The sequence below is a fragment of the Gymnoscopelus microlampas genome (assembly GCF_963454915.1).
Source record: "Gymnoscopelus microlampas genome assembly, chromosome: 21".
NCBI classification, from domain to species: Eukaryota; Metazoa; Chordata; class Actinopteri; order Myctophiformes; family Myctophidae; genus Gymnoscopelus; species Gymnoscopelus microlampas.
In genome coordinates this window covers 9,592,361-9,615,484 of record NC_139958.1, presented here as the reverse complement: position 1 = coordinate 9,615,484, position 23,124 = coordinate 9,592,361, and the positions used below count along the sequence as shown (strand labels likewise).

Sequence of the window (23,124 nt, the reverse complement as noted above, 5' to 3'; positions counted from 1 at the left end):
ACACAGTAGCCTCCCGGTCTTAATGGGTTAAGGATCCACTCCCTGCAAAAATCGTGTTTGTTTTTTTGTTTTTGTTTTGTATTTTTTAGGCTCAGGCTTATACCCATGAAAACCCTTGTAGTTTCTTGCACTCTCTAATCTCTAATCTCTAAACCAGCAGTCACTGAAAACGGTTTTCACACCCCATACAAACGGATGCATGAGGTTGAGGAGTCATGTCACCCCACGCGCCATACACCAATCACCATACACCCGGTGTGCATCACGCTGGGCGAGACTTAGCCGGTTGAGTGTCTAAACGGAAAAACATTGAGGCTGGGAACAAGGCCAGGTGTGCATGCATGCATATGCATGTCTTTACTCAGCCTCTGATTGGACAACAGACAAACTAATTATCATGTAGTCTTAGTTTTAGTCATCACAGCTTAGTTTTTATTCAGTTTTCATTTAGTTTTCGTCGGTGATAAAAGGTAGTCGACGAACATCTTTCGTCATAGTTTTAGACGACGAAATCAACACTGCCTGAGAGAAGAGATGTGTTGAGAATGTCTCCAGAAGACCTGAGGCCATGGGATTTCAAACATTTCTGAAAAGGCCTGTTGACAGAATATGCAGGAGGGGGGATTTCAGATGTTGTATAATGCATTGGTTCTCAAAGTGGGGTCCGGGGACCCCCAGGGGTCCTTGAGGTAGTTCCAGGGGGTCCCCAGCTAAATGATAGATTAGGCACCATATGGACCCTTATGGGTCTGTAACTCTGAGAGTGTACAAATGGAACCAAATGGACCCGTTAGGGTCCATTTGGTTCCATTTGTACACTCTCAGAGTTAAATTGACATAGATTTTAACAATATAAATATAAAGGGTCCAAGTGATAGAAATGCCATGTGGGTGTCTGTAGCCCTAATGCATGTCAAACTGGTGATCCTTGAAATTAAAATGGTTGAGAATCACTGCTAGAGTCGTAAAAAATCTTCTCTTATGGGGGTCCCTATGGCGTATCTTTTGAAATGGGGGTCCGCGGGCTAATAAGTGTCAATTTGGGGGTCCTTGACATGAAGAAGTTTGAGAACCACTGGTATAATGTCCTCTGCGTTTTCACGATCGATCAGATCAAATTGTGTCATGAATTAGTTATCAGTGTTATGAGTTGTGAATTATTGATTTATTTTTAAGTGGACGCACACATACCCTGCACCTGATTGTGGAGGCATTGACCGCTTGTCTAATGTTTTTGGAATTTGTAAAGTGAAGTAGGAGGCAAATTCATTGCCGGCTCTGGTGGATAACCTCCCTAAGGGGCCCCCCTTTGATATCAGAGACTGCTTGGCAGTGGTGTAAAGTACTCAAGTACTGTACTTGAGTACAATTTTGAGGTATTTCTACTTCCTTCAGTATTTGCAATGTTCAATACTTTTACTTCTACCCCACTACATCTCAGAGGAATATATTGTACTTCTACTCCACTACAATTATATGAAAACTTTAGTTACTAGTTACTTTGTAGATTTGGATTATTATTACAAAACACACGTACTAACCACTTCAGCCCTATATATATTTCGGCCATTTGAAAGTAGCTGATCTACAAGCTCATGATGCGACCCCACTGTGAGCTTGTATATCAGCTATTTTCAAAGGATTTCTGTATACATTTTGAACTTGTGAAATGGGACATTCTGCACAATGAGCACTTTTACTTTTGGTACTTTAAGTATATTTTGATGCCGATACTTTTGTACTTTTAGTCGAGTGAAAATACGGAACTTTACTTGTAACAGAGTATTTCTACAATAGGGTATTGCTACTTGTACTTAAGTAAAACATGTGAGTAGGGCCTACTTCTTCCCTCACTGCTAATTGGTCTGTCCTGACAACAGTCGCATACAGAGCATGGTCTTGTTTTTGCGGGTGATGTCAGAGAAGAAGCATGCACACACACACACACACACACACACACACACACACACACACACACACACACACACACACACACACACACACACACACACACACACACACACACACACACACACACACACACACACACACTGCTCTTAGAGCTTATCTGGCCCAAGCCACATTATCTAATTCAGTTAGCCCCCTCTCTCCCTCTCTATCTTGCCCTTGCCCATACTGTAGAGTAGCCCCTCCTCACTCACAGTGCTGTATGATCGTCTCCAACTTGAAAATACGCTTAGTCATGGTGGCGTAGTTTTTGGTTATTACAGTAACTTGCAAAAAAACGACAGGCGTTACATTTTAAAACAAACGGTCATGATTCAATAACTGTAAATGGCACGGCTTGGTACAAATGTCACATTTAGTTAAAGGGACAGTTCACCCCAAAAATGCCTTTTTTTCTATTGATTTTTTAAAAATAATTTGATGACCGGCAGCGGTTCCGGTAGAAACAAAGAGTCTCTTTGTGTATGCTATCGGAACCACTGCCTACCGGTCCGCACGTCATCAAATTATTGGCTTAGGAATGCGACAAATACGGAAAAAAAACATATCCATGAATTCAAGTCTCCATGGGGTGACTAATCGATAGGGAAAAAAGGTGGTGAACTATCCCTTTAATGCATGTTTAGCATACTGTACTGTGCCATACTGACTGACTGCCATCCAGACACCACACCCTCTTTGCAAAACGTATTAAAGCTGTTACTCTGCCTAGTCTTTCATTTGATCCTCTCTGTCCAACATGATGCATATGTTCATACTGATCCTTGGATTTATGCTTCTTCCTGAAGGTAAGGCTTTTTTCTGTATTTATGTAATTATTGCACCCAACATTTGCTATCTCCTTTTTTTATCCTTTTGAGATATTTTACCTAAATTATACAATAATATTAATCCTAACAATCACTGTACCTTAATAATATGCAAATGCCACAATGTCGAGGTCATTTCAGTGCAATCCACAACTTTTCTTTTTTGTTGACACTGTCACTCGCATACGTACATAGCCTGGACAGACTTTTGTGTACTGTATTTGTAATCCAGTGGTAGTAAAATGACTCATTTGTTTTATTTAAGTAAAGTTTGACTTTTACTTGCAACAGTATTTCTACATTGCAGTATTGACACTTTTATTTGAGTAAAAGTAGAAAATAAAAATATACTTAAAGTACCAAAAGCAAAATTACCCATTATGCAAACGTGTAAATAATAATGTAGCATCACAATAATGTTAACCACTTAAATAGCAGATCTACCACAAAAATAGCACGAAAAAGTTTGACAACTACTGCACTACTAGGGTGTGGCAATTGCCATCTCTGGGACACAAGTTATGCCCTGGATTGTAACCTGTGGTTTAAAGTAACTATAGTACATTTACTCAAGAACTGTACTTTAGTACAATTTTGAGGTAATGTTTACTTTACTGGAGTATTTCCAAATTTCAGTACTTTTACTTCTACTCCACTACATCTCAGAGGATTATTAACCACTTCAGCCTTATACATTTCGGTCATTTAATATAGCCGATCTACAAGCTCACAATGCGTCGCGATTGTGAGCTTGTAGATCTGCTCTTGTCAAAAGATTTGTATACATTTGAGAAGTTGTGAAATGGGAGATTCTGCATAATGAGTACTTTCTACTTTTGGTACTTTAAGTACATTTTGATACCAATTCTTCTGTACTTTTACTTTACTTGTTGTAGCAGAGTATTTCTACATTGCAGTATCGATGCTTTTACTTAAGTAAAACATTTGAGTATTTTTCCACCACTGCTTGTAACCTGTATGATGTTGTCTGCCTGTTGTCTCAGCCTCTGCCTACCAGTGTTACACATGTAACTTGACTGACACCAACACCAACAACGACAACTGCCACAAACCGTTTAGTTGTGTTCTTGGCATGATGATGAAGGTGCAATGCTTCTCACTGAAAGGTAATAATCATATGGCTTCCTAATATGGCACATTTCTACCCAAATATGTCACATTCCTCAGCTCAGAAAGTTTTATTTCCTTGTTTTTTCTAGACTTTGAATATTAAAGGAGTAGTTACACACCCCACGAAGAGATCTTTTTTTGTTTTTCTCGCAATCCTGAGTCAATAATTTGTAATTGGTCAGTAGTAGACTCCGCCGGTCATCAAATTATTGACTTAGGAATGCCACAATGGAGTGTGTAATTGATAGAAAACTAGAAAAAGTGCTCCTCGGAGCACAGGTCTCCGCCAGGTCAGGTACGTTATTGTGGCCTCCTGGTGGCGCTATAATAGGCCAATGTGAAAAGGGTGCCATTTATTCTTAGGTCGTTCACGGCAATCGGACACTGCATTCATGATTTGAGGCATTTTGTTCCAAAAATGTGTTTTGCTAAATTAGACCTGCTGGTGGCGCTATGACAGGCCAATGTGAAAAAGGGTGGCATTTCTTCCTTGGCCTAGTGGGAATGTGCTTGTGAAATTTCACGGAAATCGCAAGCTGCGTTCATGATTTGAGGCATTTTGTTCAAAACGGACCAATCCTGCAAATTTTGGAAGCCAACCTTAGCCAATGAGGATGGAATATGGGAAATTGGACCAATCCGTGTTGATCACATAACTATAGAGATACTGTGTACCGATTTGCATGACGTTTGGATAAAATATGTAGGAGTAATGTAAAAAAATAGGTTTTGCACAAATCGGCCTCCAGGTGGCGCTATAACAGGCCCATGTGAAAAATTTGAGGCAGAGGTTCTGAATTGGCATCCAGGGAGTGTGTGTGCACAGTTTCGCAGCGACCGGGCCAACGGTGCCAGAGATTAGCTGCTAACACACGGACAGGACACACGGATACACACACACACACACACACACACACACACACACACACACACACACACACACACACACACACACACACACACACACACACACACACACACACACACACACACACACACACACACACACACACACACACACACACACACACACACACACACACACACACACACACACACACACACACACACACACACACACACACACACACACACACACACACACACACACACACGGGCGGGCGGACGGACGGACGGACGGACGGACGGACGGAGGGTAAAAACATACTCTCTGGCCATGAACTACTCCTTTTAGAACACCACTGCATTTTGTTCTCAAAACTATTTTATAGTAAACAAAAAAGCCTCAGATTTAAAATGTGTTTAAAGCAGCTCTGTATATGTGCAGTAGATCTAGAGGTCCACTCGGCAGAGATCGTGCGGGGAACTGAATGGCTATAGTAGTCATCAGGGTTGTTGTGATTCCATTGGCTAGCTTTCCTTGATCACAACAGTGTTCGCACATTGTTGTACAGTATTTCTGGGAGAGTATGGGGGGTTTTTGTCGTTGGTCATGTTTGGGTGTATGTGATCTGTGGGTACTTTGTACCAGTGGTGGAAAGTAAGTACATTTACTCAAGTACTGTACTTAAGTAAAATGTTTAGACATTTTTACTTTACTTGAGTATTTCCAATTTTCAATACTTTTGCTTCTACTCCACTACATCTCGGATGCAAATATTGTACTTTTACTCCACTACAATTATTTGAAAACTTTAGTTACTTTGCTGATTTAGATTATTATTACAAAACATACATTCAGCCCTGTATACATTTCGGCCATTTGAAAATAACCGATCTACAAGCTCACAATGCGTTGCGATGCGACGCATTGTGAGCTTGTAGATCTGCTATTTCCAAAAGATTTTTAAACATTTTATACATTTGAAACTTGAAACATAATGAGTACTGTAATTTTTGTACTTTAAGTATATTAATATATATATACTTTTTCCACCGCTGCAAAATACAAACGTGTGTGTGTGTGTGTGTGTGTGTGTGTGTGTGTGTGTGTGTGTGTGTGTGTGTGTGTGTGTGTGTGTGTGTGTGTGTGTGTGTGTGTGTGTGTGTGTGTGTGTGTGTGTGTGTGTGTGTGTGTGTGTGTGTGTGTGTGTGTGTGTGTGTGTGTGTGTGTGTGCGCGTGCGTGTGTGTGTGTTACTATACTTGCGAGGACCAAGTATAGTAGCATTTGAAGAAACTAGACCATACCCGGTGGACGCATCCGTGGGGGGATATGCGCACATGATCTGGCAACCCGGGAGGCAGTTCGTCCCATAGCTGGGCAGCCCCGTAACCATGGCGACAGTGTTTGACACAAAAACGCTAATAAGAAGCTGAGATTTGGTGAAATTGAAAAACGGGCTTGAAAAACGGGCTTCACAGTTAAGTTCAGATGGTAATGGTCAATGGCTGTGTGCAAAATCAGAGCAATTGCTCCAGCCACTGAGGAGAACCGGGTATCTTCACCTACTCACCACTACGCTCCAGTGGTGTGTTCTACCGTCAGATGCTGTGTACGGCGTATACCTTGAGATTTTTTTTCGGCGCTACCGTATACCTTCAAAAACTGTTTCATCCATTGAAAACGCGAGAGCGTATACCCACGACCACGCGCATCGTATCGTAGCGTATACCTTCCGAAAAAAACTAGAACACAACACTGCTACGCTCCTTACTAGAATTATAGTATGATATACATTGTGAGGACCGTTTTCCTGGTCCTCACAAGACAAATGGTTGTTTTATAGTTAAAACATTTTTTTCTAGAGATACGTTTACGATTAGAAAAACATTCAGGTCAGTATTAGACATTTAGGTGTCTTAGAGGTTAGGTTTAGGGATTGGAATTAGAGTTCAACATGATTTATACTTAGTTGCGCGCCAGTGTCATGCACCGAAAAATAGCTGATCTATAAGCTCACAACGCGCCGCATCGCGGCGCGTTGTGAGCTTGTAGATCTGCTGTTTTTTGGCTTTAGGCTTACGGTTAAAAATGACAATTATTATTTCTAAATGGCATTCATAAACATGGCTGTCCTAAAGTGTTGATGTCCTCACAAGTATAGTAATACAAACATGTGTGTTCGTGTTCACAGAGAAAGGCGCGGTAGTCGCGAAGGGCTGCATCCCAGAGATGCAGTGTTCTATGATGAAGACTCTTCTGCCGTTAGACCTGTCCAAAGAGCTGGGAGTGACCTGCTGTGATGGTGAACTGTGCAACGGTGCCACAGCAAGCACCGCAGTGAGCCTCTTGCTCCTTGTTCTAGCCCCAGTGCTCTCTGTCGCTGCTCTGTTCAGCTGAAGGGGAGCCGCACTGCTTCAGTTTGCCCCTTATTGACCTCTGTAATGATCTCTTACTGCTATATCCATCCACACCGTATCTAGCTATCCAGTACCCGCATTTTTCTGTCATTTACCAGTGGTAGTTATTCTGTATATTTACCCATTAAGACCTGAGGCCGATTCTACAAAATGCCTTCGAAATCAGTAGTCCTCAAACTTTTCCGTAATTCAAAATTATTCAGCACTTTCAAGTTTTTTTTTTCAAAAATAGCAGATGTACAAGCTTCGTGCCGCACTATGAGCTTGTATATCTGCTATTCTTTTAATAGCCAATGCTAAAATCCAGTGGTGTAAAGTAACTAAGTGCATTTACTCAAGTACTATACTTAAGTAAAATTTTGAGGAATTCCAGACTTTCCAGAGTACTTCTATGTTGCAGAATTGATACTTTTACTTAAGTATTACATTTACTTTTTCCACCACTGCTAAAATCTAAAATGACACAGATGCTTCCCTGGTCTAAATGGGTTAATAAGAAACCTTCTCTGTGTGCAGCATCAATTTGTATTAGCAGTATATGTATAGGTACAAATAACATTATGTGAGAGATCAACATATAGTCTCACTTTCATACTAGGCGGGCTACTTTAGGTTTTATAGTTGAAGGCAAGTTAAAAAAAAACAACTACTACTAGATGATGCATTAACAATTATGCAAATGTCAATTAACTGACCTGATCAGATGCAATGGAATGTAAATTGATGTGTTTTGATGTGTTTTTCTTTTGTTTTTACTTGACTTTTATTCATCTCTAAAATGCTTTTTATTAAAGGAGAATTTCGCCCGACATTTTTCTTTCTTTTTTATGATGTTATCAAGAGTCTCGCTAGACGTGATTTCACGAAATCTCTTGATTTCACGAAATCTCGTGATTTCACGAAATCTCGTCTTGCGAGAGTTCCGGTGGGGCGCATTCAAGACAATCACCTTGCATAGTGTTCTGTCACTATGAACGTCAGATCTCACCCGAAAAAAAAACGATTGAAATAGGCGATTTAGTGCAAGTCCCATAGGCGTGGGTTTTTAGCTGCGGCGGACCCGGGATGGAGTTGTGAAATTTTGCAACTGTACCACTCGTCCTAGGTTATCATAACATCATAAAAAAGGTGAGAAAAACGTCGGGTGAAATTCTCCTTTAAGACTTACGCACAATAATGTTTATCAGAGCTTTATTACAAGTGATTTGTCTTGTTATGTTATGTCTTTTTTTTCTTGTATATGCACACCCCAGGAAGAGAGCTTCTTTGTTGTTGGCAGCTAATGGGGATCCAAATAAAGAAATAAAGAAATAACCAATCATGGCATTATCAGTCATTATCAGACTTAAACGGATATTTAACTTTCAAATAATGTAAACATTAAAAAAATATATAACAAAATTAATGAAAAAAGTCATGGAGAAATCACGGCTCCCTCATGCATTAGATGGACATTCTAATGCGTGAGGGGGCCGTGTTTATTTTATTTGAAGGTGAAATATCCCTTTAAATGTACCCTTCGACTTCTTGTTTATGTCCTAAAATATTGGATTTACACGTTTTGTAGCCATGTGTAGCAGTTGTAGAAATATTAGAGCTTAAATTTCAAATGTTCAATCATGTTCTAATAATTATGTGTACTTTGCATTACTTATAACAGTGGTTCTCAAACTTTTCATGTCAAGGACCCCCTAATCTCTCAAGAACAGATTCCGACCTGCGAAAGCAGAGGTCGCTGTTTTTCATTTTCTGTGGGGTCTGGCTACGCGAGACTAAGGACCCCCAAAGTTACACCTATTAGCCCGCGGACCCCCATTTGAAAAGATACGCCAGGGACCCCCATAAGAGAAGGTTTTTAGTTTTACGGCTCTCTAGCAGTGATTCTCAACCATTTTAATTTCAAGGACCCCCAGTTTGACATGCATTAGGGCTACGGACCCCCATGTAATGGAATTTATACCTCTGGGACCCCAATTCATATTGTAAAATCAATGTTAATTTAACTCTGAGAGTGTACAAATGGAACCAAATGGACCCTGACGGGTCCATTTGGTTCCATTTGTACACTCTCAGAGTTACAGACCCATAAGGCTCCATTTGGTTCCTGTCCATCATTTAGCTGGGGACCCCCTGGAACCCCCTCAAGTACCCCTGGGGGTCCCCGGACCCCACTTTGAGAACCAACGACTTATAAGACCGTTTTCCAAATATGTATATATTGTTTTACATTTTGGACCAAATAGCTGATTTTACATATAGGTGTCCACTTTTCCTGCAGTGGGACCTGACTTGACCCACAGCATCTGGTGGAAAAAATACATAACATTATTTTCATGATGAAAATGTAAATGATGAATAACTCTATTTAAGTATCACACGTTTCCAAATGTGGGGTAAACATTTTTTTAGTCAAACCTTTCATTTTGTTAGGATCCGAGTAGAAACCTTGTATCTCCATAATTCAAATGTTTATGTTTTTTCATAGATGAATGCCCTACATCATCGTACAAGATTGTAGCACAAAAGTAGCGAAAATATCAGATCTACAAGCTAACAATGTGTCACAATTGTGAGCTTGTAGATCTTTCGATTTCCGTTATTTTAGAAACATTTTGAAGTGTGTGTGTGTGGGTGTTTGTTAAAGCATTGAGCCAATGAAAAGCATTATCATGACCTTGTGACTCATTAACTATCGGATCCATTTGAACACAGGCTTTCTTGGCTTTCTTTTAACTAAGTATATTTACTTAAGTGTTGTACTTAAGTAAAATGTTGAGGATTTTTTACTTTACTGGAGTATTTCCATTTGTCTATACTTTTACTCCTACTCCACTACATCTCAGAGTCAAATATTGTACTTTTACTTTAGTTACTAGTTACTTTGTAGATTTTACAAAATATATATTACCCACTTCAGCCCTATATACATTTTGGCCATTCGAAAATAGCCGATCTACAAGCTCACGATGCGACGCATTGTGAAGATTTTTATACATTTTATGCATTTGAAAACTTTCGAAAGAAGTACATTTTGATACCAATGCTTTTGTACTTTTACTCAAGAACATTTTGAATTCCGGACTTTTACTTGTTACAGAGTGTTTCTACATTGCAGTATTCATTCTTCTACTTAAGTGAAAAATGTGAGTACTTTTTCCACCACTTCCCCTCAGCATCTGGTTATGTAACCTGACCTGGTTCGAAACAGTCCAAGCCAGTTGTTTTCCATAAACACACCAGCATGTTTTTTTTTTAACCACTTGAACCCTGGCATGCCTATTCTGGGAGGGGGCGGGGGGGGGGGACATTTTCCTTTTGAGCTTGTACTGTAGATCGTCTATTTTGGATGATGAAAGAGATTTGGTGCAGTGTAGACAGAAGGAAGCAGTCCGAGTAGAGTTGTAACTCAAGTTTCTCTGAGATGAGATGGTCTTACTGTAAGTGGTTCAGGAAGTAAAAAGAAGCAACACACTAAATGTAGTGAGATGTAGTGGAGCAGAAGTAGCCTATAATGTATTAATTACTCAAGAAACACAAAAAAAAGAAGTAAGAAAGTACCTCATAATTGTTCGTTGACGTACAGGACTTCCGTAAATGTACTTTAATGTACTGTAAGTAAAGGTTACTTTGCACCACTCCACACAAGCAGGGAAACCCGAGAGAGATGTTTAGATAGAAACAATGACAGGAAATCCAGCCCATTACATTCCTCTCCCCAAGCAGCCTCTAATTGCTTCCAGTGCAGTAAATACTTTCCACAAAAACCTTGCTGCTGTCAGGCGGAAACCTCATATGTCCCCAAAAAAAAGTTACTTTTCAGGATTCAAAATGGAAGAAAATGAGCAAAGAATAAACGACGTACAAGCTCTGTACAAGCTCACAAGGCATTGACATGCGACGCGTTGTGAGCTTGTACATCTTCTATTTTTTGTTACTTTCGTGAAGTACAGGGCATTGATTTACGCCCAAAAAACAAACCAACATAAAAAGACGAAAAACTGCTTGTATGCCAGGGCGATGTACTGTAAGTGATTTATCTTTTCACTTAAAAACGTTTCAGGATGACAATTCAGTTCAAGTTCTAGACACACAATCTCAATATTTTAAACTATAATCTAAACATGGCCATGAAAAGGCTTTCCAATAATGTAAACAACCATCAAAAACTAAAATTGCAGCTCTGCATACAGTAGATGGAGGAACAGCAGCAATATTTAAGGCTAACAAAAATAAAAAAAATATCGTATAAACCTACTTTGTGCAAAGGCATTACGTAATGGTCAAACCCTGAAATAATTTACAAAATGTCAGTCTTTGGTGCTGGGACAGCGTAGTTTAGAGTTGAACACCCCTACATTTCAATATTATAGTTCACCCAAAAAGTGACCTATTTTCCACAATTACACATGTGTAATTGTGGAAGGGCTGTCCCGGGTAAGGGCTGTCCGCACAGAGACCTGGCCATCACCATTGATAATGCTGTGGTGACGTCAACTCGGACTGCGAGGAATCTGGGTGTGACCCTGGACGACCAATTGTTGTTCTCGGCAAACATCGCATCGGTGACGCGGTCCTGCATATTCCTCCTCTACAACATCAGGAGGATTCGCCCCTTCCTCACTGACCACTTAAGGCAGCGCAGGTGCTCATCCAGGCTCTTGTCATCTCCCGCCTGGACTACTGCAACTCCTTCCTTGCTGGTGCCCCGGCCTCTGCCATCAGACCTCTGGAGCTTGTTCAGAAAGCTGCGGCTCGTCTGGTGTTCAACCGCCTCAAGTTCTCCCACACAACTATCCTTCTTAGTTCTCTACACTGGCTCCCCGTAGCGGCTCGCATTCAGTTTACTGTAAGACCCTGGTGGTATAGGGCAGTGAAAGGAACAGCTCTTTCTTACCTCCAGGCTATATGGTTGATGCTTACACCCCTGCCCGACCACTTCGGTCTGCCACCTCGGGGCGACTGGTTGCCTCGTCGCTAATTGGTCCTTCTGGCCGATCTACACGGTCACAGCTTTTTTCTGTTCTGGCCCCCACAGTGGTGGAATGAACTCCCCACTGGTGTCAGGACAGCAGAGTCACTGCCCATCTTTCGCCGCAGGCTGAAAACCCAGCTCTTCAAGAAACACTACCCTTCCTCTTTGCCTTGCCTACTTGTTGTCAATTAGTTGTACGAGCTCTTGTCTTATTGGATCTTGTTTATTCGATACACTTATTTGTTTTAGCTCTTTCTTATTTGATTTTCCTATTCGTCTCATCTGTGATCAGTCATCGGGCAGTTGGAGACTCTATGGGAGACTCTTTGACTCCGCCGGTCATAAAGTTATTGGCTGAGGGGCATGCGACAAAAAAAAAGAAGAAGTAATTAAGATTTTTTTTGGGTGAACTACTCCTTTAAGAAAATAGTTTCTTATCTGTTATAGCAACCCTTTTTTGTAGCAACCCTAAATTTCATGTCAGCGGCAGCAGCATCTTTAAAGACGAACCAAAAACATTTAAACATATAGAGCAGTGGTTCTCAACCAGTGGTCCGGGGACCACCAGTGGTCCTTGGGGGGTAGGGGGGTACCAGGGGGTCCCCAGCGAAATTAGTTAACATAGCGTCACAATCATTTTAAACCACTTAGCTTTGGCTATTCAAAAATAGCAGATATACAAGCTCATAGCGCGGTACTCAGTGCGGCACTCAGCGCTATGAGCTTGTAGATCTGCTATTTTTGAAAAATCTTGAAAATGTGCTTCTGGGGGTCCCTGGCACAAAACATTTTCAGATGGTGGTCCAAATGTATATCAATTTAGGGATCCTTGGCATGAAAAAGGTTGAAAACCACTAATATAGAGTGCAGAAACAAACAGTGTCTGGTATAGTCCGGGAGCCAGGCCCAGCACTCAGGATGCTCTCTGCTAAAGTGTTTTCACTATTACTTCCTTTTGATACTGAATATGGCCCAAGGTATATGCTAACAGGAAATAATAGTAATTTGTTTTTAGCAGAGAACATCCTGAGGGCTGGGCCTGAGGCTAGTAGTGCTATTAAAAAAAACTACAAAGCTAAAAAGATGATTGTGGTCCAGTGGAGGGAAGTGACTTAATTGCAGCTAAATATTATACTTTTTACTCCACTACAATGATTTGAAATTATTAGTTATTAGTTGCATATTTAGATTATTATTACAAAGCATACATTGACTGCTTAAAACCCTATTTCATACTTCCAGCTAATCAAAAATAAGCAACCTACAATCATGTTGTGAGCTTGTAGATCGTAGAGGAGAGAGTGAGCAGCTCCAAGTGTCTCTGGGTTTCACAACAAACACATACATATCTTTTAGTTAGTTTCATACTTCAGCATGATCGATACTGTTGATTAAATTACATTATTCAAATAATCATAATTGTCATCATGTCCAGCATTAGATCTGCCACTCTGCTTCATTTCAGTCAAGATCCTCTTTCTTGACCCCCCTGTGGTTTTGTAATGGCCCAGTACTTTTCCCATATGCGTGTGTGTGTCTGTATCACAGCATTCGTGCCTCACACCCTATCTATGTGTGTGCGTGTGCCTGTGTGTATTGCAGCAGCGTCGTGCCCCCACACCCAAAGCAATCTTTGTGTGCGCGTGATAGATATGTTTTGTGGACCAGATTGATATGATCTAGAAATATCGATCTAACCAGTCAAATTAATATAGTGATGTCTTTTTGGGCCTGTACTTCAGTCTTTTAAACATGCCTTTTGTAACTCTACTATACTTTCTCTACCAAGGCCATGTAGCTGGCTCCATATTTGCTATCTGGTGCTGGCTCCATATGTTCCCAATCAGTAAAAACATGTCTTGGTCAACGTTTTGTGTTTAATGTCCTAATGACCTGTATCTCTGTACGATGACCGATATTTCTGTTTGACCCGGCATCGTCACTAATTCCCTTTTGTCAGCTGTCATCCTGTCACAGATAAAACCATGCACATGTCCTATGATATCGAAGGAACAACTTGTTTATGGAACCGAGAATTGTACACAAGGACACCCTAAGATGAACAACAACTTATTATTAAGACAGCCAGACGCCTGCCCATCTTACGACTCCCACCCTACGTCTGAGGGTCTTAAAGCCAATCATAAGGATGCACCTATGTCTGATGTCATTGAAGTCCAACTGTGTATAAATACTATTGCCTGTTATTGAAGCATTAGTGTGTGTTTGTGCGTGCAAGTGCTTGTTGTCTTATGTCAGTGTGTCAGTGTGTGTGATTGATATTCTTGTCTGTAACTTGTACTGTCTCCTGTGTGCACACTCGGGCAATACAGATAGATCATTTTTGGACGTACCAGGTGTCTGACTCACATTTCTTTGGGTGTTGACTGGACGGGTATTGGGGGGTCTTAGTACCAAACCATCTTTTCATCTTTCTTGGGCTCATGCCTTATTCATAGGGTTCAAATTTAACCCTAACAGCGCGTATGCCTGTGTGTGTTGTAATCTGCTTTCTCCAGCCCAATGTACAGGATACACCTGCTATGTACTTTCGTGTACTAAGCATTTTCAGTTCCTCAGATTATATTCTCATCTATTTCTTCATTTCTTCATCCTGTTTGCCACTGAGTGACCAGTACTGTAGACATCTCCTGTGTCATACGAGGTAACTTTCTTTGACCATCGTATAGTAGGCCTAATAGGCAGACATGGAGACCATTATCACCTGCCCTGGCCTGGGATTTGCCATAAGGGATCCAAGGTACCCAAGGTTAAGGGAAGCAGGATTGAAAGACTGATCTGAAAGCCATGTCTTTTGACACATAATGGGAACGGATATTCTATATAAAGTGAACTATATTTAACCACTTTGACCGGAGGCCCTTAGGGCTTTATAATAGTGTCTTTTCCCTGGTGTTAGGTAGGACAACTAACAGGTTGACAAGTAGCCTTTCCTGAAGCTCCTAAGCCCAATATCTCCCCTGCCAAGTGGGGATTCCCTCTTGGCTCCCATGCGGAAGACCCAGGTTCAAATCCTGGGTCTTACAGTTGTAATAACCACTTGAATCTTAGCATTCCTATTCAGGGGCAAATAGTGAACATCTGATCTACAAGTTCACAACGTGTCTCAACGTGTCACAAGTAACGTTATCATGCATGTTGTGAGCTTGTAGATCGGCCATTTTCGGTTATTTGGTGTCAGAGAAAACAGGAGGGCCAATTATAGAGCCCTGGGGAATTGGTCAAATAAGGATATGGTTTAAGTTGTTTCCACATCAGGAGAGGACATAAAACGTGGGATTACAGCTTTATTTTGGGGAGTTGGAGGGGGTGATATTATTCAAGTCTCTTGCATGAACAAAAATGATGTTGCACGTTTTCTAACGTAACACTGTAAAATTGTGGATTTCATAGATAAGGTTGTGATGTCTATTTGTACAGCTCCTGTGGCCAGATTTATTTATTTTTTACAATTTTTATTACAATCTAGGTAGCTGGCTAGCAGTTGTATGTTAAAGCGGCACTATGTAACTTTTTTAAATGAATAGAATGCAATTCTGTCCAATCTGTAGAGTATGTTAATACAATATAAGTTGTAAATTAAATTAAATGAAATGAAAACAAATGAAAGTTTTCTGAAATTGTATATTTAAAAATGCAAATTAGGAATTTGCATAACTTTCCAGAATCAACATTGGAACATTGGACAAAGCCAGAGTCAACATTCTTATTTCATTTTGTTAAGATGTTGGAGTCTTTTTTAACGAGTTTTTAACGAGGGAATATTCAATATCTGGCTCAATTTTGGGGCTCTGGCTTATGGACTAAATGCCTAATTTGCATATTTAAATATACAATTTCAGAAAACTTGTAATACGATAAATCATTGTCTTCATGTAAGTAATCAACTGGGGAAGTTTCATTATGATAACTATTTTTTAAATTTTGTAATATTTTCACCTGTCATGTACGTATGGGGAAAATAACAAAATGTGTGATAAATATGAAAAAGCTGCTCCTGTGGAAAGGTTATCATATATTTATTTACTTATATTGACCCTATAAACAATTTAATATAGGTATGGTTTTGCCCACTCTTTCGATAATCATTGCTCAATTTTGGGGCTCTGGCTCGTGGACTAAAGAGTGTGAAGCCTGTCTCGTATGAATCTCACCAACACACGGATCTGCAGAAAGTAAGAGTGAATCTCACCAACACACGGATCTGCAGAAAGTATGAATCTCACCAACACACGGATCTGCAGAAAAAGTTTGAATCTCACCAACACACGGATCTGCAGAAAGTGTAAATCTCACCAACACACGGCTCTGCAGAAAGTATGAATCTCACCAACACACGGATCTGCAGAAAGTGAGAGTGAATCTCTCCAACACTGTGTGAAACTTAGCACATGTATTTAAATGCAAACTTACAAGTTACAAGTAAGTTTGTGGATAGGAAAATACATTTGTAAAAATTATCTTAAAAAAGCGTGATGTTTGTCTCAAAATGATGTAACAGGAAAAAGGAATGTATGCGTGTGTTGGTCTACTCACAAATAAGATCCAACAATTCACACATAGAATATATGATTTACAAATGATATTTTATGATAAATGCACACACAAGTATAATATTTTTTTGTAAAAATTACAAATTCAAATTTACAAAAGTCACAAATAAATAATTTGTGTTTGTAGATTGCAAAATACATTTGTAAATCATGGAAACACATTTGTAAATCAAAGAATATTTGTGCATCTTGGTATTGGATTCACACATACTTTTGAGACAAATCTCTCCCCAAAGTTAACGCTTTGCTACAAGCTTACAAATATCTGATGAATAAATAACCTACCACATAAATAGATGTTGTACTTTAAACTTAACACTATTTTGGGTATGAATTTACTTCAAAAGGCATAGAAATACTTTGCTCATTAACATTTTCAAACACCCCTCCTCCTCTACAGTACTTGGCACATTCCACCCCTTTTTAAACCAAATGGACTGGCCCGGCTCTGTTTCGACAGTTCCAAGTCAGATTCAGAGGGTGCCAGTGATGCAGAGGAAATACCAGGTGACAAACAAACATTTCAGCTCGGTTCCAATAAACTGTTTAAATAAACATTAAGTTTGAACCCCTGAAGTCTGTTATTTCTACATTGAATGAATACAGGTAAAAATGATATGCTACAAATAGTCACTTCCCTCTATAATTGCGATTATCTTAAATAATTGCGATTAGACGATTATGTAATAATTGTGACAGGCCAAGAGGTTGATATTTGTCACTGCATGTAAATCCTACAGGCTGCGGCGCCACCTGTCAGCAGGGAGTGTTGGGCGGGAGGAGTAGGACGGGGCGGGTGGAGTAGGACGGGGGCCCCTACGTCCTCCCGGTGGGGGCTCCTCACTGGCAGGTGAGTCAGTAGGATACAACAACAGCAGCGACAACACACAAATACATTTATTCAAGTACTGTACTTAGGTACAATTTCGAGGTATTTGTACTATACTTGAGTATTTCCAATTTCCAATACTTTTACTTCTACTCCACTGATATGTCGGATCCAAATATTGTACTTTTACTCCACTACATTTATTTGAAAACTGTAGTTACTAGTCACTTTGTAGATTTTTATTATTATTACAAAACATACATTAACCACTTCAGCCCTATATACATTTCGGCAATTTGAAAATAGCCGATCTACAAGCTCACAATGCGTCGCATTGTGAGCTTGTAGATCTGCTGTTTTCAAAAGATTTTTATACATTTGAAAACTTGTGAAACGGGACATTCTGTATAATCATTTTGGCACTTTAAGTACGTTTTGATACTTGATACTTGAATACTTTTGTACTTTTACTGAAGTCCATTTTTAATTCTGGACTTTTACTTAAGTAAAACATGTTAGTACTTTTTCCACAACTGACAATAAGCAATTAGCAGCCACTGCTGCCCCCTTGTGTGAGGATATAGTACTGCATGAGGCCTGACACTGGTGGGTTGGGGGAGCCACACTAGCCTGGGACCAGACGAATCTGCGAGTGCAAAAAGAAAATTGCACTCAGTGATATAGTCTAGCTACGCCAGGCTAGAGCCACACCATAGATATAGATATATATATATGACTATGAGCCACACTATAGATATAGATTGTCTTGATGTCTATTTTGATTTGATTGAATCTCATTGAACTTGCCTCGCCTTGCTTTTTTTGCTACCTTCTAGTTTTTTTCCTGAAATATTATGTTTATTTATTTGACATGGACATCACAATCACATTGGACAAACCAGATGCTTTGTTCAAAGTATATAGCACGAGTGCTAGTTTTCAACACCTGTGTGTGACATTCAAATAATGATTGTTGTGGCGCCCAATGATGCAGAAACTACCACCATTCACCAATGGCTTTTCAATGCAAAATTCTGCCCCCGACATCAAAATGTTTGAACTGAAGTCTCATTTTTCAGCCGTTGTTGATATTGTTGTCTCCGCCAGGCCGAAAGGCATGGCGAGAGAGTATGTTTTCCACCCCGTGTGTCCGTGTGTGTGTCCGTCCGTCCGTCTGTGACCAGCTAATCTCTGCAATTTTTTAAGAGTACTCCTACAGATTTTTTCCAAACGTCACGCAAATCGGTACACAGTATCTCTATAGTCATTAAACGAAATGGGTCTTTCAGATTTTTCAAATTCCATCCTGATTGCCTAAGAATGGCTTCCAAAGTTTGCAGGAGTGCTCCGTTTTCAACAAAATGCCTCAAATCATGAACACAGCATGCAATTTCCGTGAAATTTTGCACGCACATTCCCATTAGGCCGAGGAAGAAATACCATTTGAAAAATTTCAAATCAACCTCATGGTGGCACTATAACAGGCCGATGTGTTTTTACCTATAACTGCACCGATCTGTGTAAAACTTTGTATGCACACTCCCTAGAGGTCAAGGAAAAACCTTTGCCCTGCATTTTTCACATATGCCTTTTATAGCGCCACCAGGAGGCCGACTTATGTAAAACACATTATTTTATACTAGGCCTACTCCTTCCAATTGTATCCAAATTTCACGCAAATCGGTACACATGATCTCTATAGTCATGTGATCAAGACGGATGTGTTTGATTTTTAATTTTCCATACTGATTGGCTAAGATTGACATCTAAAGTTTGCATTATTGGCTTGTTTTTAACAAAATTCCACAAATCATGAACGCACCGTCCGATTGCGGTCAAACTTTGCATGCACATTCACACTATGTTGAGGAACAAATGCCACCCTTGTAACATTGGCCTGTTATAGCGCCACCAGGAGGCCACAATAGCCTACCTGACCTGGCGGAGACCTGTGCTCCGAGGAGCACTTTTTCTAGTTGTCACTGAAACCAGTGTTGACATGTCCAGTGTTGTAAATGTTGGTAGTTGCAGGTTGCATTTCTTTTTGCTTGTTTCCTATAATGTTGTTTAAACCAGTGGTTCTTATAAACATTTTCATGTCAAGGACCCCCAAATTAATAGGCCTATGTAATTGTCCACGTATCCCCATCTGAAAACATCTTGTGCCAGGGACCCCCGTACCAGATTTGTGTTGTTAAAACACAAATCTAGATTTTCATGAGAATAGATCGAACTGGCCGGTTGTGGATCTGGTTCTGGTTGTGGTTCTGGTTGTGGATCTGCCATTTTCAAATAGCCGATGTACAGAATATGTTGAAAGTGCTCATGTGTTAGTCGCTACTTTTGGACTTGTTTTCACTGACCACAACCTCTAACGTTAAAGGAGTAGAACCCACACACCAAGCCTGATCTGATGTAGTTCTTCAGGTCAAATCACCCCAACATCTCACACAACAGCAACAGCTGCAGACTGGCCATATGCTGGATGGACGCTGGATCTTCTGACTTTATACATTAATAGAATTAGTTTTCATTAAAACAATTCTATGGTGGTGTCGAAGGAGGTCAGGTGTGAGTGTTACTCATGCACCTACAGTACCTGCCCTGTGTGTGTGCGCACGCGCGAGCAACAGAATCAGAATCAACTTTATTGTCACATCAGAGGTTTACAGGTGTAAATATCACACCCTATTGTGTCAAAGTGGGTGAAAGTATTTGTAGTTTTTATGCGAAGGAAGAGGATGGAGAGAGAGAAAGATATTGAAGCACTTTGATTAAAACAAAACCATTAAACATGATTTCTCTTTATTTCTTCTTTTTTTTCTTTTGTGGACATTTTATATTTTCTGTTGTGGTTGGTATTCATGGTTGCCAGTTCCAGTGTTGGAAAGTAACTAAAGTAACGTACTTTACTAAAAATAAGTTACTTTTATTACCCTTTTCCAGTAATTAGTAATATAACTAATTACTTGCACGTTGAGTATTAAATATTCGTTTTCCAGTAATAAGTAATATAACTAATTACTTTCCCGTTTTGAGTAATGAATATTACAGTTACTATTTTCCAAAAGTAAAGTTACAATTTTCACGAGCCTTGGTGGTACTGTGGGCTTGAGTGTCTAGACGCGTGTTGTTTTTGGACCGTTGATTTAATGGTCAAATGGATCTAAATGTCAAATACTTGAAATTGAAATGTAATTTTGTTATAGCCTACATTTTTGGGTTCCCACATTCTGTCAGAAACCATGTGTTGCTGAGGGAGCCTTTTTCCAGAATTATTGTACAGTAGTTGAACTGAAGCACTTTATAAAAACTACACATCTTGTAATGCTCAGTGGATTATTTACATGTGTCAAGCCTGACCCAGGTTTTGTTTGGCAAGTTATAGGACACCAGATTTGTAATGATGCACTAAATAAATAGACACTCCTTTGTTTTATGCAAATGTTTTATTCTGTACTGTACTGAACACAGGTTTGTTCAAATGTAAAGTGCAATACAAATAAAATGTATTATTAATATAATCCATCAGACGATGCATCATGTTCCATCACAATCATATGTATGAATGCTTAAAACATTATGAATTAAAAGTAGCCAAGGCAGCGTTAGTAAAGGAAATGCTACTAACTGGTGTCAGAGCATGACTTGGTGCACAACCCTCCCAGATCCTGTACCAAACTCTACACTAACCCTTAAATAAAGTTATGAAATTAAACCACATCAAAGCCATGTCTAAACTGCACCTGCAAGCTAAATAACCATTTAATCACAGCCCTGACCAAAAGACACACAGACTATCTGATGGTTAAATATTTACTACCAATCATTTCATAAATCACCCGCTGTAAGAGTCAACTTGAGGATTGATCATTTCAGCTTTTTTTTTTGTTGCAATTTTACAATAATTAATTAGCATGTATTTAGCCTGAGAAATGTTTTTCCATACAAAATCTACATAGGCCTATGATGAACAATAATGTAATATTTACAGTGTACTTTTTAAAATACAGTTTTCTCTACCATGTGTAATTCAATAAAGAACAACATAACAAAAGCTGAATCATTGAAATAAGTTTCTCCGACACAGTGGGAGCTTTAGATTAGATTTAAAAACATAATATCACACTGGTGAGGTCTGGTAAGAGATCTATCCTGCTCTCAGAGCCCCTTGAAGCATGGCAGTTTCCCAGCTTTGTAGAGATACAGCAAAGGATGAGCAAACACTGACATCGAGGCTATTGCATATATAGCAGCAGCTGGGATGTAATCAAGTATTATAGACAGAACAAAGGTAATAAGGCTCATCATAGTCACTGACATTACTACCAAGCTGATCAGAATAATTCTAAAAGCTCTTCTCTTCACGTCCTGTCCCTCCCTTCGGTCCCTCTGTCCTTCTCCTGGTCCAGGCTGTTTCAGAGCTCTGAGGACCGAGAGGCAGCAGAAAGAAACCACAGAAATGCACACGACGCAAAAGCCAAAGAAGATGTAACACCCCACCTTTGGTGACCAAAACCTAATCAAGCTGAACGCAAGCGCCGTCAGCCAGACAACGCTGCAACAGGCCACCTTGTACCGAAGATGTTTGTAACTGAGAAATACCACAGGGTGGATTACTGCTATGTAACGCTCCACACAGATACAACACTGGAACAATGGAACAGAGATCCAGAAAAAAAAGCATAAATACACTTTATAACCATGTACAAAATATCATTTCATGTGAAGAGCCATGCTACGTTAAAGACAGAGGACAGGAAAGAGATGATCACAGATACAATCAGGTTGAGATTAAAGCACTCTGAGGCTATCGTCCCACCAGCTCCACTCAGTATCAGCCACATAACGTAGCTGTTGATGGGGAGACCCAGGATGAGGTTGATAGAGTTGAAAGCAGTTAGTAGTGGTGCCAGACGGGTGTCGTCTTCTGAGGATGATGAGGGGATCGAGGAGTTGGTGCCGTTCTCCAGTGTGTCGTTCATATTAAGGCTCTGGGTGTGTGCGCCCTGTAACCGGTACAGAAGAAAAAAACATAATGGCTGGATTTGAGCAGTGCTGGAAAAAGTACTCAAATTCTTTACTTAAGTAAAAGTTTCAATACTGCAATGTAGAAATACTCTGTTACAAGTAAAAGTCCGGAATTCAAAATTTACTTGAGTAAAAGTACAAAAGTATTGGTATCAAAATGTACTTAAAGTACCAAAAATGGAAAGTACTCATTATGCAGAATGTCCCGTTTCACAAGTTTTCAAATGTATAAAATGTATAAATAATCTTTTGAAAATAGCAGATCTTCAAGCTCACAATGCCACGCATTGCGACGCATTGTGAGCTTGTAGATCGGCTATTTTCGAATGGGCGAAATGTACATAGGGCTCAAGTGGGTAATGTATGTTTTGTAATAATAATCAAAATGTAAAAAGTAGTAACTAAAGTTTTCAAATAATTGCAGTGAAGTAAAAGTATAATATTTGCCTCTGAGATGTAGTGGAGTAGAAGTAAAAGTATTTAAAATTGGAAATACTCAAGTATAGTAAAAAAAAAATACCTCAAAATTGTACTTAAGTACAGTACTT

General features: G+C 39.7%; 1 protein-coding gene and 1 long non-coding RNA gene across 2 annotated transcripts in view; one reads left to right on the top strand and one right to left on the bottom strand.

Moving 5' to 3' along the window:
* Window positions 1-23,124, bottom strand: part of LOC311037530 — a 439,052-nt gene that overhangs the window by 372,849 nt on the left and 43,079 nt on the right. The gene's annotated exons all lie outside the window — the stretch shown is intronic.
* LOC311037048 (uncharacterized protein) lies at window positions 2,599-8,492 on the top strand. The gene is made up of 3 exons (XM_084046108.1): window positions 2,599-2,756; window positions 3,782-3,904; window positions 6,945-8,492. Exons 1-3 carry the CDS (start codon window positions 2,708-2,710, stop codon window positions 7,148-7,150), a joined length of 378 nt encoding a protein of 125 aa, XP_083902234.1. The 5' UTR covers window positions 2,599-2,707; the 3' UTR covers window positions 7,151-8,492.